This window comes from Daldinia childiae (genome assembly GCF_008694065.1).
Source record: "Daldinia childiae strain JS-1345 chromosome Unknown Scaffold2, whole genome shotgun sequence".
In the NCBI taxonomy this organism is placed as follows: domain Eukaryota; kingdom Fungi; phylum Ascomycota; class Sordariomycetes; order Xylariales; family Hypoxylaceae; genus Daldinia; species Daldinia childiae.
In genome coordinates, this window is record NW_022984643.1 from 1,171,918 (window position 1) to 1,186,222 (window position 14,305).

Below are 14,305 nucleotides of genomic sequence, written 5' to 3' on the forward strand. Positions count from 1 at the left end.
GTATACCTAAGGTAATTATTCCGATCTTCAAAATACAATACTCTATTATCTTCAACACGTAATTCATTGCGACGCTATGCGAACCGCCACGCCACATTGTAAACTCCCTAATCCCTCCTCCGCAAGTTAAAGTTATATCCCAGGCAACCCAACGAGCGCCCTCAACCCCGGTATCCACCGCGGGAGTATGTATACAGGGTAGATGCCCATGGCAGCAACCAACAATCCAGTCAACTATCGTAAAGAGTCAGCAAGCACATCCCATAGAACTAGCGTCTGCAAAACAAAACAAAACAAGACAAGACAAAGCAAAACAAAAAAGAACCAGGGCAAAACTGACCTTCTCAAACCACGTATGGAAGTAAATAGCAGTCATAAGCAACATCCACAAACAAGCCACCACAATCCCCAGCGCAAACCTCCCCCCCAACCCCAACACCCCCTCATCCACAACCGGCTCCGCGCTCTCCGCCTCGACGCTCGCGCCCTTCACCGCCCCGTCCGACATAACAACACACCTCTCCTCGCGGCCCCCCGCGCGCCCCGCGCGATACACCACCCAGCCCACCTCCTGCAGCAGGAAGAAGCTGCCCAGCACGAGCAAGAACACATGGCCGCTAATATCGTGGCCGCCGCTCCACCGGCCCCCCGCGGCCTTACACGCCACCGCCGTGAACACGTCCGCCTTATCAGCCGCGCCCTCGGCCACCGCCTCCCGCGCGATCTCGCACCTGCCGCCCGTGAAGCGGAACCCGCGATCGATGATAGCCGGGCCGAAGCACCACTGCGTGACGAGCACCCACCACGCCGTGACGAGCGCCCACCTGCCCGCGGCGTGTATACGTCTTCTCTGCGCCCCGAGCGCCGGGTGCGTTAGCACGAAAGTCGCGAACGCGACGCTGAGCCACGCCCACCCGCGCTTGACGAAAAGCGTGTTGAACACGTTGTCCTTGCGCGCGAAGTAACTCGGTGCCGCGCTGGGCACGTGCGAGTGGCCCGTCGGGTCGTACGGCGAGGCCCTGGTCTGCGGGCTGATGATTGAGAACAGGGTGCCGAACGTGAGGAGCGTCGGGTACACGAGGAGCACCAGGGTTTCGAGAGGCGTCGGTAGGAAAGGCGAGTTACGCTTCGAAGAAGGGGGAGGATATGTCGGTCTACCCGCGGTCTCGTCTGGTAACGATGAAAACCCTGTTGCTTTGCTACCGGCGGCCATGTTGGCTTGTTGTCGTGATCTTAGCAAAGAGGTGATGTTGTTATCGGTCATGATAGTTGGGAGGGTAGCATTGGCCTAAAGCAAAGCTTTGTTGGTACGTGTCAACTATTGAGAAAATGAATGGAAGTAGGTGAAGGGCATGCGCTACTGAGTACAATGAAAGTAAACACAATGAACTTCACAAATTGAAGAGTTCTTTTATGCGATACGTAGGTAATTCGAGGAAATTCTATATTTCCTTGAAGAGTGAAAGAAAGTTACATCCGATGACGTTTACAGGTATTATTCTAACAGGTATGTCGATTAAGAAGTACCCAAGTACCTTAGGTACCTAGGCATAATTCCAAATTCTTACTAGCGTCCTAAGCTCCACAATTAGGTACCGCCATTTGTTTAAGGGGCTCTACATCACTTGCGAGACTGTTATAAAAGTACGTGAACAATAAAATCAATATTTGGTATTCATGAATACAGAGCGATTAGCAACTCAGGGTCCTATTGACCTTCACTTTCCCTCCCCGAGATACTAATAATCTCCCGGGCACCAAGTGCTAAGTGGTATCTCGAAATGGATCCTATCAGTCATCAGAACTCCGGCCAGCCTCATGGACTGGCTACCTTGATATCCTTTCCTGCCTCCGAATCAAGTAAAAAATGTAACTATTTAAATGCCACTAGGGCCACAAGAGAAGCGAACATATAGAACTAGGGACGTTGAATGTAGGTCTTCGTCAAAGAAATTACGCGAATAGACATCCCTGCTCATCTCAAGAATTTTTCACATGCGCCGTCTTGGACGCGCAACCACTTGAAGTTACGGTTGTCGTCCTGGTGGCGGTGCTCGTTGAATAGCTCCGAGTAGTAATACTCCTAGTAACCGCACTTCACGGTGCCTGGGAGCATACTCCCGGCGCTGTCACTGTTTGAGTGACAGTAATCGTGACAGCAGAGTCATCGCCACCAGCACCGCCACTTGGGGTCTCCGACGGGATTGGTAGAGCAGTCGTGGATTCCACTGCTGTTGTCTCGGTACTTGCATCCACACCAGGCTGAACGTAGCTACCTGCAGGTGTGGATACTGGAGTAGCCGTAACCTGGGTCTCGGTGGCGATAGCAGATGAACTGCTACCTGAAGGAACGGAGCCAGTGCTCGGGCCGGAACCAGAGCCTGACGTTGGGAAAAGTGTTTCGGTGCCGGATGGGACTGTTCCTGCGGCTGATGTCGAAGTTTCGGCGGGAGCCGTGGTTGAGCTCTCGCCGGAATCGCTCGGTTCCGGCTGGCTTCCTACGGCATTGACTTCGAACTTGGCGACAGCGGCACAGAAGTTGTTTCTATTGTCCTTGTCAAGAGCAACTGATTTACCGTCGACGGTAATCATGTTTACCGAGGCCTTGGTGCTGATACCAAGGAGATGGACTCCAGTAGAGTCCTCGATACTAATCATGTTATCCTGGCAGTTTTGTTTGTCTACACATTTTTGGTCATAGTTGTCGAAGAAGCTGTACAGACCAGCACCATAGATATATACCGACGACGAGTTTGTGACGCGAAGACCCCAAGTACGAGCACATTTTTTCGAGGAGCCGTCACAGGACTTCGAAAAGTCCGGATCGAAGAAGCCTTCGAGAACTGTGGCGCCGTCCGGAGCCTGGGGGTTACCCTGAAAGTAGGCCGTTTCGGATTGAGCCACTCCAATGAAAACGTTCTGAGCGTTGGAGACCTGATAGTTGTATAGGATGCTGTGTTCCGAAGCGGTACCCCAAAGCCATACAGGCTTTTGTGACTCGATGAGCACACCACGACCATTGAAGATATTGATCTGGTTGTGGTCCTCCAGATCAAGCTCGTGGTCGGCAACCCAAAACCAGCAGTTTTCGATGTAGGCCGAGGCTGTTTGTGTAACATGGAGCATCATAAAAGCGCCCATACATTCAGGGTTGGCAGTCGTCGTGACATTCTCGTTCTTGGTACACTTATCGGACTGCAACTCAGTCCCAGCAGTCCCACCAACACGGAAATGCACATCCCACATGCCGGCAGCGCCGTTTTCGGAACCAGCCAGGTTCCACTGCATGAGAATAGCACCAGGAAGAGATCCCTTTGTTTCTATGATGAGGTCGGACATCTCAACATCACCAATGTCACCAGCCTCGCCAACCTGGAAGACGGGTACCGGCTTGCTCTGGTCGGCGAATTTGGTACCTGTAGCCATCAGAAGGGGCCACATCTCTCCGGTAATCTTGATGTTCTTGGGGATCTTGACCGTGTCTGAAATTAGGTATGCGCCGTGGTCGAAATAGATGATATCTCCTTCCTTAGCACCATCGAAAACCTTTTGAATTACAGCAGTGTCATCGGCTGTGCCATCACCCTTGGCCCCAGCTGACTTTACACTAACGAATTTGCTAGACGAGACAGTCTCATACTGAGGTTTAACACGCGTGAAGATTTTTCCATCCTTATTTAGAAGAGCCTCAGGCTTGCGAACATTTTGTTTGTTGGTCTGAACAGCTTTTCCAGTCGCACCGGTGTACTGGCGACCCTGGGCAAATCCAACAATCTTCTGGTTTCCTTCAAGCACGGTAGTGTTATCTTTTGCGTACTTGATAGCAGTAGGGACAGACTCGGTCATGTCTACGTTGTCTAGGATGAGGGTGTTATTGGTATCCGGAAGATCAGTTTTGTAGAGGGTACTGATACCGACTTCGACGTTCGAGATCTTGCTATCAACAAGGAGCAGTGATCCAACTTTGATGGAGTCAAGACTGTCGCTAGTCATATCAATACCAAGCTTTCCACCGTTGATCGTCACGTCTTGCATTAACCAAAGCCAATTCCAGATCATGTGGATGGCTGTGTTGCAGTTGTTGAACGTCATGTTTCGAGAGGTGTACTGTTGACTGCCGATGTCAGCTCCAATGCCTCCGCCGTTGAATGTAAGATCGGCCATGAAGCCACCAGATCCGTTCTCAATATACAGTCCCTTCTGCGCGTTCTGTTCACTGGTATCAGGGTTCATCTCAAAGACGATATTCTGCAAACTAGTGGCCTGGGCAACTTGCCAATGAATACCAGCACCCTTGTTGAGCGGCATATCCTTGATGTCGATGATGAAGTTGCGGACTTGGCGGAAGAAGTTGTTCTGGTTGATGTACCAATTTGCGGCCGGGTCGACGTTGTAATCGTAAGGGTTGGCGTCGATAACAGCCATGCCGTCAAAGTTCGCAGTTGCCTTAAGTGTTGGGATATCGAGCGCATCGCCGACGAACTGGGTGTAATAAGACTGAATGATTGGTTTGCTCACTGAGTAGACACCAGGGGGGAAGTACAGAAGGGCCGGAGCAGTGGTTCGGGAATCACAGTGCATGATGCATCGATTCTGTCCATCCTGGACAGCCTTGTTGATGGCATCGGTGTCATCAGTTGTGCCATCTCCCTTAGCACCATAATCCTTGACGTTGCGGAAAACCTTGTAGTCGGGTTGCCCGAATGCTGCCACGCCTTGACGTTTGATGTCGGCAACCCAGTAGTTGGAGGCGGCATTGCCTACCTGTAGTTCGGTTGTTGCCGACGGGCCAGCCACCGCAACACCAGAAAATAGGCGAGCAGCCAAGAAAGAAACCGTAAGGAACTTTGAAAGTCCCATGTTGATGGTAGTACCAGCGATACCTATATGGAATTATAGACTCTTTCCACGCTGCTTAAAGGCCAATATCGACAGTTCTATCCAAGATTAGTGATTGCTCCTCTGGGAAGGTTGCTTGCGCGATAGAATAAATAGAAATAAATAAAAGTAATGAAGTTATGAATTTACACGAAGGAAAATCAAGATGATGGTTATGGATATGTACGTAATAGGATAAAATTTGAAGGTCAAAAAAGTGATAGGAAAGTAGGGAGTAAAAGAACGACAGGTTAAGTAGGCAGCCTTGTATCTGCAAACCTAACCTTTGACTCCCGACTTGATTCCTCGGATGGCAAGTAGCTAATGACTGTGTTCTCGTAAATCGAGGGTTGGTGAACAATAGCGATTGTTCATGAATGGGCTGGGGTTGGACAAACAAGAGGACGTGATAGGGTACTCTTTGTGCAGGATAACGAAGAAGTGAATTAAAAGCAATGTGTTTGTGTACCGAACAAAAGGGTACAAAGATGATACTAAATCAAAGACTTACCAGTAATGATAGTTCTTGTTGGTGTTTGTTGATGAGCTCCCTCTGTCTGGTCAATGGGATCAATGACCTGCCTTTGACCTATCCAAGGTCGGGATACTTAGGGTCTTGGACTTATTTAAGAATGAAGGACTGAATGAGTGACTTTGGCGAAAAGGATCCTAGGAAAAAGAAGAAAGGAGTGCCGAAAAAAAGAATCGAGAAATGAAGAATAGAATATGACTGAGATGACTGAGAAGAAAAAAGGGTGATAGGAAATGAAGGGTTGTTGAGAGGGGATTACAAAAGTCACTGACAGACAAGGCACAGGTACTGAGCAACCAAAAAGGGCAAATATTTGACGCACGCATGCATTTATACGTACCTACCTTACCTAGGTGACTAGGTGACTAGGTGACTACCAATGGAGTTGCCATCTGTGTTGTCATGAGGTATGTACCTACCTACAACGTACCTGCCTGCTTGCTTGCCTCTTAAACCTCCTAGCCTCAATCAATCCAAGACCCCCCATGTCGAGGACCCCGGGATGTAGTTACCTCTATGCGCATAATTCTCTTTGAGCTGTGATATTCGATCCAATTGCCGCATGGTCATGATACAACTGGTGTGACCTTGTGGTCCAATGAAATCCAATTTACATTCCCGATTTAGCAAGCACTGGCTAGCAGCTTCTGCATCTCGCATTTTCTTTTTCTACCTTTGTTTTTAGGGACTTTTTTATGTACCTAAACTAGGTACCTAGGCTAGTACCTATTTCTGTGGGTTCCTATAATGGCTTTCAGTTATTCTCATCCAGGTATCCTACAGTGCTTCAATCAAGATCATCATAGGGAAGATAGACCCTTGTCATAGCAATCATGTCGCTTACCAGTGCCCACATCAGACGTTGTTGACCCATTCTATGCCAAGCCAAGGAACACTTCCAAGCATAGGTCCTCAAATTAGACAGTAGAGACCTAGACTAGACTTTGGGATCTTGACAGGGCCTCAGCAACCATAGAAACTGTTGGTGAACCTTGTCCAGTATGACGCCGCGATTGGATAATATAGATCAGTGCCCCAAACGAATTTATGTTGGAATTTAAAAACAACTGGAATCGCTTACGTTGTGGTGAAGGAAACACAAGCTCGGGGAAAGGGATAACTAGTAAATCTAATAGGAGGCTAGATACAGAAGACCCCAATGCTATTGACCTCCGACACGTTAGATCTAGATATTACATATTTTAAGTATCATCTATAGTAGGTAAATCGATATGTAGAATGTTACAGCAGCTAATCTTCAACGTCAGACATCTACAAATCAGATTATCATAATGTCCGCATCACGTCATAGGTAGTAGGTTACGGCTGTTCCTGCATATCAATCCCCTTGGCGATCCGCCCTAGGATTGCTTTGTAGCCTATCATAACTCAATTAAGATATCCAGTTCTTCGGTTAGGTAGACCGGTACGTACCTTTTATAACAATATGGGATTTCCCTATATCCATGTATTTTCCAGTCATAAGGGCCACAGATTTCTTGTTTGTATTTCTATCAGATTCTTTTATCGAATGAAAACATAAAATAATAAAAGCAAGCGATTCGGTTAGCGTAAATAGGTTAGGTACCGTGGCAGATGGAGTACAAAGCCCTTGGCCGTTTCAGACGCGAACCACGGCGGCTATTGCTATCGATAGGACCTTAAAAGCTCTAAAAACTGCAAACCTCCGGCAAACGGGAAGATCGACTGGTCCATAATGTTCTAACTTCAATGTTCTTCCTCCCTTGTCCCTGTACTTACACTACGTCTTATCCATGTCAGCGTACACAACGGCGGTCCTCGAAAACATACATACACAGGACCGTTGGATGAGATCGTTCCTCGAGTCTAAATCTTGGTGGAACGACACGATAACAGCTGTTACTAGATCTACCAGGGATATATCTCATAACTATGTATAAAATTCTTACTTGATTCCATGTTTGTACGTTTGTTAACTAGTGTGTATGTGCATGTACGGCAAGGATCGAACCACTCATTCTAAGCATAGTGCTTACGTATGCCGTGGATGTGTTAAGATTAGGGTCACATAACTCTGTATGTAATATGCTTGACACGCTGAGCTGCTACACATGTTCAACATCGCTTTTATAAATTCATCGTTGAGCAATCTCTATACTACGTTATACACCGTCTAAGCCTATATGTATCTTGCAATAAGATATGTATATACATACATAATAGATTTATACGCATAACTAGTCTATCGTCGGCATCCCTGATGAGATAGGATATCATCCCAGTCCTCAATGTTTGTTCGAGTTAGGGGAGTTAGGGGAAGGGGACGACAAAGAAACTTTCTGATCTGAGCAGCATACCTAACGAATCAATATCATCGTACCAGTGCGGCGTGAAACAACGCCATTGCACAATCAAAATTACAGACCTCATTCGATCAATCGGTTCAGCATATCCGCCTTTCGCTTTTTCTTCTCCACTTGTCCACATGCGGCATTACTTACCTGTCAGCCTAAATTCATCATTCAGCCATTCATGACCAACCATAGGCCAGAATGTTTCGAAACATGTCGATAATGGATCTTTTTAGCAAGCCCCTGAGCCAGGGTTACAAAAAGAATTAGGGGTCTGTGTTTCATCGCCCCTGGGAAGTTCGGATCGCGGGGTCGCCTTTACCTATGAAGTTCGGGCCCCCACCTGCTGCTATTTTAGAGCTCCATCGGAGCCAGAGCGGTTAGACAGATTAAGCTCTTTTCTTCAGCGCCTGAGCGCTTACCTTAAAGTAGGTACCTTAGGTAGGTACTACGTTATTCGGAAAATTCATTATATTTCTACTTTAGGGGCTCAAGTTGACTTGATATAAGCCACAGTTTCATATAACTATACCGACACATTGAAATAGCGACTAGTTAGTTATAAATTCACAAGCTTTTTAGTTTGCTACTCTTTGTTTCGAACAAAGTGAACGATATATACATTACATGAAAAGTGAGTGGTCATCTAGGTAATCAACTTTTAATATATGATACAGTTCCATATATAAATTCCAATATTCCTATAGTTACTATAAAGTATGTTGCGAGTAAAGCAGAGAAGTTTAAGGCAGAGTGTTATATATGAATGCTATATTTATAGTCATTAATATACTGCTTCTTAGCCTCAGATATCAGATGAATGAGCGGTAACTGTTCAACGCCACATAGTTACAGGTCAATAAGCCATCCCTTTCCCACCATATGTGGTACACCTTTGTCTTCAGAGTACAAACTATGAAAAAAGGAGAATATTAAAAACGACATAGTAACATACAGAGCTATTAACCCCTTAGATACTTCATACCTTAGCATCATAATACCATACTTACGCCCTACCCTGTCGGCTCTTCATTAGCGGCTGTATCTTCTGACCGAACGTCTCTATACCTAGCAAAAAGTCGTCGAATGTAAGCATAATCCCCTTCGTTCCCGGGACAGATGCGACTTCATCTAACATGCTCGCAATGTTCTCATAAGAGCCTACCAAGGTGCCCATATTGATATTCACAGCGCCTTCCGGGAGCCTCAAGCTCCTAGCCGTGGAGTGAGCGTCTGCGTTGACATCTTTCGACGACTGCGACCTCATCCATGCCAGCGCATCTGCGTCAGCACCGTCGTTATACAATTTCCACTTGGCCTGGGCCGCCTCGTCGGTTTCGTCGGTAATAACCATGAAGAGAACATATGAGCTGACGTCACGGCCCGTCTTAGCAGCTGCTTCGACGAGACGAGATGTCGCCTGGCCGTATGCCGTTGGGGTGTTGATTCCGGCGCCTATCACGAAGTTGTAATCCGCGTACTTCGAAGCGAACTCGATTCCCCTGCCTGATTGACCGGCGGCGACAATATCCACACCAAGATCCTTTGGTCGAGGTGACAGCTTGCAGTCGTCCATTTGGAAATATTTCCCCTTGAAGTTTGATACGCCTTCTTTCCAGAGCTCTTTCATAATTTGGACGTACTCTGTAGCATAGTCGTATCTATACCCGAAGTACTCGTCGCCGGGCCAAAGACCCATTTGAGTATACTCGGCGGATTGCCAACCAGTAACCATATTGATTCCAAATCTCCCAGGCGCTACAGAGTCAATCGTCGTAGCCATTCGAGCTGTTATGGCTGGAGGCAGGGTAAGTACGGCTACTGACGCAAATAATTTGATCTTTGATGTGACGGCAGCTAGGGCGGACATGAGGGTGAAGCTTTCTAGATTATGATCCCAAAACTCGCTTTTACCTCCGAACCCACGTAGCTTGATCATGGAAAGCGCAAAGTCAAAGCCATAGGCCTCGGCTTTCTGGACAACCTGCTTGTTCAGCTCAAAGGTAGGCATGTACTGAGGCGAGGTCGTCGATATCAACCAGCCATTGTTGCCAATGGGGATAAAGACGCCAATGTCTACAGTCGTCATTCTTGCTTAAATATCTTTTAATCGTAAGGAGCTATATTCAAACGAAGGCAAATCTAAGGTGTGCCCTTCGACAGATATTATCTAAGACGTTTATTTCTTGGAGACTTAGCTAGTGGATACATAGGAAGTCCAGATATTTAAGCTATATGCCCTCACGGCCTTCGGCTTACTCCCCTTTCGACCCCGCTGTTGACTGTAGTATTAGAGATAAGCACTTGGTAAACCGTTACACGCATGAATACACCCTAGGCAAACAAGATATGGACAACCGTCGATGATCACTTGCTCGATTTGTACGGTAGATAAGTACGTAAAAGATACAGGTCTATGATTTATATAAAGGTATATATACACCGTATCATTAGGTTAGAAGAGTACGCGGATAAGGTGCTTAACCAGACTATTATGGCCATCAAAATCATCAGAGTTATTTGACCAAGAGAGGCTACCTAGTACTCAATGTTCCTATATAGTAATATATTAAGGGAAGAGAGAGATGAATAATAGGTAAATGGCATTATTAAAGGCTTCTAGAACGCACGCCGATCCATATCAGCTGGCATACAGCTGGCAAATAATAATGTGCTAATGTTTTTAATGCGATGATGTAACTAACAACTTAAGACTCAAATCTTGAGACCGCCTCATATTCATTCTATCAGATTGCGCTGTCCAGTCGCTGCAATGGCGGAAATGACTCGCCTAGTTGCGCCACAGAATCTCCCAGGACTTGTGAAAGCAGCCTTCGACGCGGCTCGCGTCAATGGCGACTTGACCTACTATCCGACTCAAGTCGCTATCTTGACACCTAATTCCATTCCCGTGAGCATATCCGTACCTTACCTACATTTATATCTTCGCGCATAATACGGCAATAGCTTATCATCCACCTCAGTTCCAACTTCGCTTTTCGCCAGCTTTGGCATTGAAACCCAAAGCCCCAAAGCCCAAAGAGCCTCACGGCAAGCCATTCAATCCCTTCGAAAACCCCTCCCCCGCTATGCTCATTGCCGACCTGCCACCGTCCCATCGACTTGTGCTGAATAAATTCGCAGTCGTACCGGAACACTTCATCCTGATCACTAGGGATTTCAAGCCGCAGACGCATGTCCTAGAGAGTGCAGATATAGCAGCTACATACGCTTGCATCCAAGCCTACCGCACGCACGAACAAGAGTTATTCGCATTCTTCAATTCGGGTCCTCACTCCGGCGCTAGCCAGCCGCATCGCCATCTACAGCTTCTCCCTGTCGAGCGGATGAAAGACGGGCTGGAGAACGTAGATCGGGGTAGCGAGTGGAGCGTACTAGCAGAGAAAACTGCTGGATTTGAAAAGGTACTACCGTTTAATATCTTTACTGCAAGCATCCGTCCGGACATGACTGCCGAAGAGAGACACAGTGCGTATTTGGAACTGTATAGAAGTGCCGTCAAGGCCACATTCCCAGACAAGGAGGTCGCTGATGGCGAAGGTGAGGCTGTAATAAGCTATAATTTCGCAATGACAAGTAATTCCATGGCCCTCTGTCCGAGGACGGCAGAAGGTGCGGTAATCAAAGATAAGTCGGGTCAAGATGTTGGTGTAGTATCACTCAATGGGACGGTTTTGGCTGGCACTACTCTTGTTAAAAACCAGGCCGAATGGGATGTTATAAGAGAAGATCCCGGCCAGTTGCTCAATGTCCTTAAAGGAATTGGTTTACCCCCTTAGAAAATATCAACGGCTAGCCAGCTGAAGAGGGAAAGGGAGGATACTGAATAGAAGCCATATATTTTATTTTCTTGGTGATAGGACCTCCTTTGAAGCCCCGTCGTTGTAAGTACCTACATACATACATACTACCTAACCATCCGGTTTCTACATTACATTAACTACCAGAACTCTAATACACACCTTGAAGGTTCCTATCATACACACTTAAGACCAACACACATAGTTCAGCCAGCATAGACACATGTCCATACCCGTAATACAGGAACCCAAGCCAAACCAAACCAAACCAAGCCAAGCAACCAGCTGAATTCATTTCCATCCCGCCTTACCCTCATCCACCAATTCCTTCCACTTCCTATGGCAAGTAGCGCCGCCGAACTGATACGAGCCGCCATGATCCATAATGTATTCAGCCACCTGGCCCCAGGGGGCCTTGGACGGTATCATATCGTTGCCCTTACCTAGCTTGCGGACGGCTTTCTTCAGTAGACGTATCTGTACCATTCACCACCATTCGTCAGTTTAAACAACTCTTTTATAAAAAAATAATAAATTTTCTGGAATCTAGGAAAAAACTCACATCGTTGTCTTGCCACTCCGGCTTTCTCACACGCGCCTCCTTGTCCTTCGTCAGCGTCCGGAACCGTCCTCGCAGCGTCGACTCCGCCTCGGTGAAGTTCCCCTCGAGCCGGATCTCGCGGTACGTCTTGCCTGCCAGCTTTGACCGGACTAGGAAGTCGTCCTTAGCTGTCCGTACTCTCTCGACGACTCTGGTGGTGCGCCCACGAGCTAGCGAGCCTTCGCTTCCTTGGGCTGCGGCGTCCTGGTGCTCCTGTTTTAGTTGGGTAGTCCGTATTTTGGATGGCGATTGCTCGGGATCGGCAGAGAGTTGGGGCAAAGCTGGCCTCTTGCCTTTTGAAGACGACGGCGACCCGGATGATGATGCTATTGGTCCCAGCCGTGATCTCGCTGGTTTACTTGGAAGTTCTTTCCGTGGCTTCTGGCTCTGCCGCTGCGACTGGAACGGGCTGCGGGGGTGCTGGTGTTCATATGTGGAGGTGCTGAGATCCAAGTCACCGCCAGCAAGCATACTATTGTGGACTGACTCTGATGAGGACGCTGGTGTTGGTGATGGGTTGATTCGCAGCATCTTGGGGGAGATAGTCGAAGGATAGCTCGACGATGTCCAAGCATTTACATGATTTTCCGGGCCGGCAACAGGACTGTTGGCTTGTAGATGTCCAGCTGTGCTGCTATGTACCGCCATGGGATCGAGGGTCATCGCAGCCATAGCTTCAGAAGTTGCCGAGGATGGAGCCGAAGAGGAGAAGCTGCTAGAGCTGACTTGTGTGCCTTCTAAAGGTTCCCCAAAGACGGGGATGTTAGAGGGCCAGTCGGTACTGGGTAGGCCATCTGGGTAGTCGAGATAGTTTGCCGTTTGATGACGGCCAGTCATGTCGCACGTCTGCGCGGAAAATTGCCGCCCGTCGTAGTTGGCCCCGAAGTCTCGAGGGTAAGCGTTTGTCGTGCGGAGGCTTGGTAGATGCATTGGTTCGTTTCCAACGGGTCCTTTGTTGCGTTGGGGATGACTCGGGTCGAACTCTCTTCCGGCATTTACGCCTGAGACACCAGCGGCTGTCGTTTGAGTTCCAGTATATGGAGTACTCGTATCAATGGGTGGAAAATCGCTATAAAGGACCTCGGGCTGAGAACACAAGCATGAGTATATACTCCGATGCCACTCTAATGGGCTGCATGATGATCTTACCATGTAAGAAGCTTCATCCCCACTATCCACGCCCATATTTGGGAACCAGCTTTGTTCATCCATTGCCTGCTTCAATAGTCGTTGGCACACCAGGCGGTTCCAGAGCTTGCCTATCTCGTGGGGACAATTAATAAATTCTAGACGAAGGAACGCTTCCAGGGGTTTCTCTTCACATTGGCAGCGAAAGTGAGACCTAGACGTAAAGACGTCGTCACTCGGTAGAGGATTCCAGACAAGCTGGGGCATCTTCGGGTTGATAACCATCTTGGATATCTGCCTGATATTGACGTAGGCCTCTGTCATGTCTCCTTTTCGCTTCGTCCACCAGCTACGCCCCCTCTTTCTCCCAACTTTCACCGCCGCTTCTATCGGCCTTCTGCGCGAGTCTTAGGCAAAGAGAATACCCTTCGATGTTCCTCTTGATTCTGCTGGTAGGCCGATGTTGGGTATGCTTGCAGCGGACCTTAGCGGTCAAGAACTTGTGTTCTTGGTAGCGATGCAGGTTTTGTGCGGCCTCCCGAATATGAGTCAGGAACCGTTCCCGCAGCTGTCCTTCTAGTTAGAACATATGGGGTAAATTCTGACAGGGAAAGTTGAATAGTAAGTGCTGTATGGAGATATGTTTGGATGTAAGAAGAGGACTCTACGCACTGCAGAAAGGTATTTACCGTACTGGAAAGGTAAGGATACGCAAAGTCAAAAGGTATTAGCCTTGCAAATGAGATACCTAGGTGACGGTAGTTGTTCAGTCTCTAGTTTGTCATTTACTGAGGGTGACAGATTCAACTAATATGCTTAGAACTGCCTGACTTATCCTGCAGGTATAGGCGGAGGATGTCGGGACTAATACTATTCATACGGCGCTCACTTTTTCCAGAAGCTCACCCATTGTTTTCTGGATACTGTCTACGATATGCGTGAGGATATTCTAAAACTTTCCGAGCATTGATGAGGAGCGGATAACAAGGATCGGAAGTGGAGGAGCGGGAAG

General features: G+C 47.8%; 5 protein-coding genes across 6 annotated transcripts; 1 reads left to right on the forward strand and 4 right to left on the reverse strand.

Annotated features, from left to right (window-relative positions):
• Positions 1 to 132: 132 nt before the first annotated feature.
• On the reverse strand, positions 133 to 1,213 carry GL218_01231 (FIT family protein scs3; the record flags this gene model as incomplete). Its single annotated transcript, XM_033577690.1, has 2 exons — positions 133 to 234; positions 341 to 1,213. The coding sequence occupies 2 exons, from the start codon at positions 1,211 to 1,213 to the stop codon at positions 133 to 135; spliced, it is 975 nt and encodes a 324-aa protein (XP_033439335.1).
• An 884-nt stretch (positions 1,214 to 2,097) lies between these two features.
• GL218_01232 (Glucan 1,3-beta-glucosidase) lies at positions 2,098 to 4,860 on the reverse strand (the record flags this gene model as incomplete). The annotated part of the gene is made up of 1 exon (XM_033577691.1): positions 2,098 to 4,860. The coding sequence occupies one exon, from the start codon at positions 4,858 to 4,860 to the stop codon at positions 2,098 to 2,100; it is 2,763 nt and encodes a 920-aa protein (XP_033439336.1).
• A 3,889-nt stretch (positions 4,861 to 8,749) lies between these two features.
• Positions 8,750 to 9,832, reverse strand: GL218_01233 (Pyrimidine monooxygenase RutA; the record flags this gene model as incomplete). Its single annotated transcript, XM_033577692.1, has 1 exon — positions 8,750 to 9,832. The coding sequence occupies one exon, from the start codon at positions 9,830 to 9,832 to the stop codon at positions 8,750 to 8,752; it is 1,083 nt and encodes a 360-aa protein (XP_033439337.1).
• Positions 9,833 to 10,516: 684 nt separating this feature from the next.
• Positions 10,517 to 11,543, forward strand: GL218_01234 (5',5'''-P-1,P-4-tetraphosphate phosphorylase 2; the record flags this gene model as incomplete). The annotated part of the gene is made up of 2 exons (XM_033577693.1): positions 10,517 to 10,654; positions 10,728 to 11,543. The coding sequence occupies 2 exons, from the start codon at positions 10,517 to 10,519 to the stop codon at positions 11,541 to 11,543; spliced, it is 954 nt and encodes a 317-aa protein (XP_033439338.1).
• A 312-nt stretch (positions 11,544 to 11,855) lies between these two features.
• Positions 11,856 to 13,578, reverse strand: GL218_01235 (uncharacterized protein; the record flags this gene model as incomplete). 2 transcript variants are annotated; one of them, XM_033577695.1, is made up of 3 exons in its annotated part: positions 11,856 to 12,041; positions 12,127 to 13,251; positions 13,315 to 13,578. In XM_033577695.1, 3 exons carry the CDS (start codon positions 13,576 to 13,578, stop codon positions 11,856 to 11,858), a joined length of 1,575 nt encoding a protein of 524 aa, XP_033439340.1. The 2 variants fall into 2 exon arrangements, with proteins under 2 accessions (XP_033439340.1, XP_033439339.1); XM_033577694.1 differs by having other exon boundaries at positions 13,315 to 13,350.
• Positions 13,579 to 14,305: the final 727 nt, after the last annotated feature.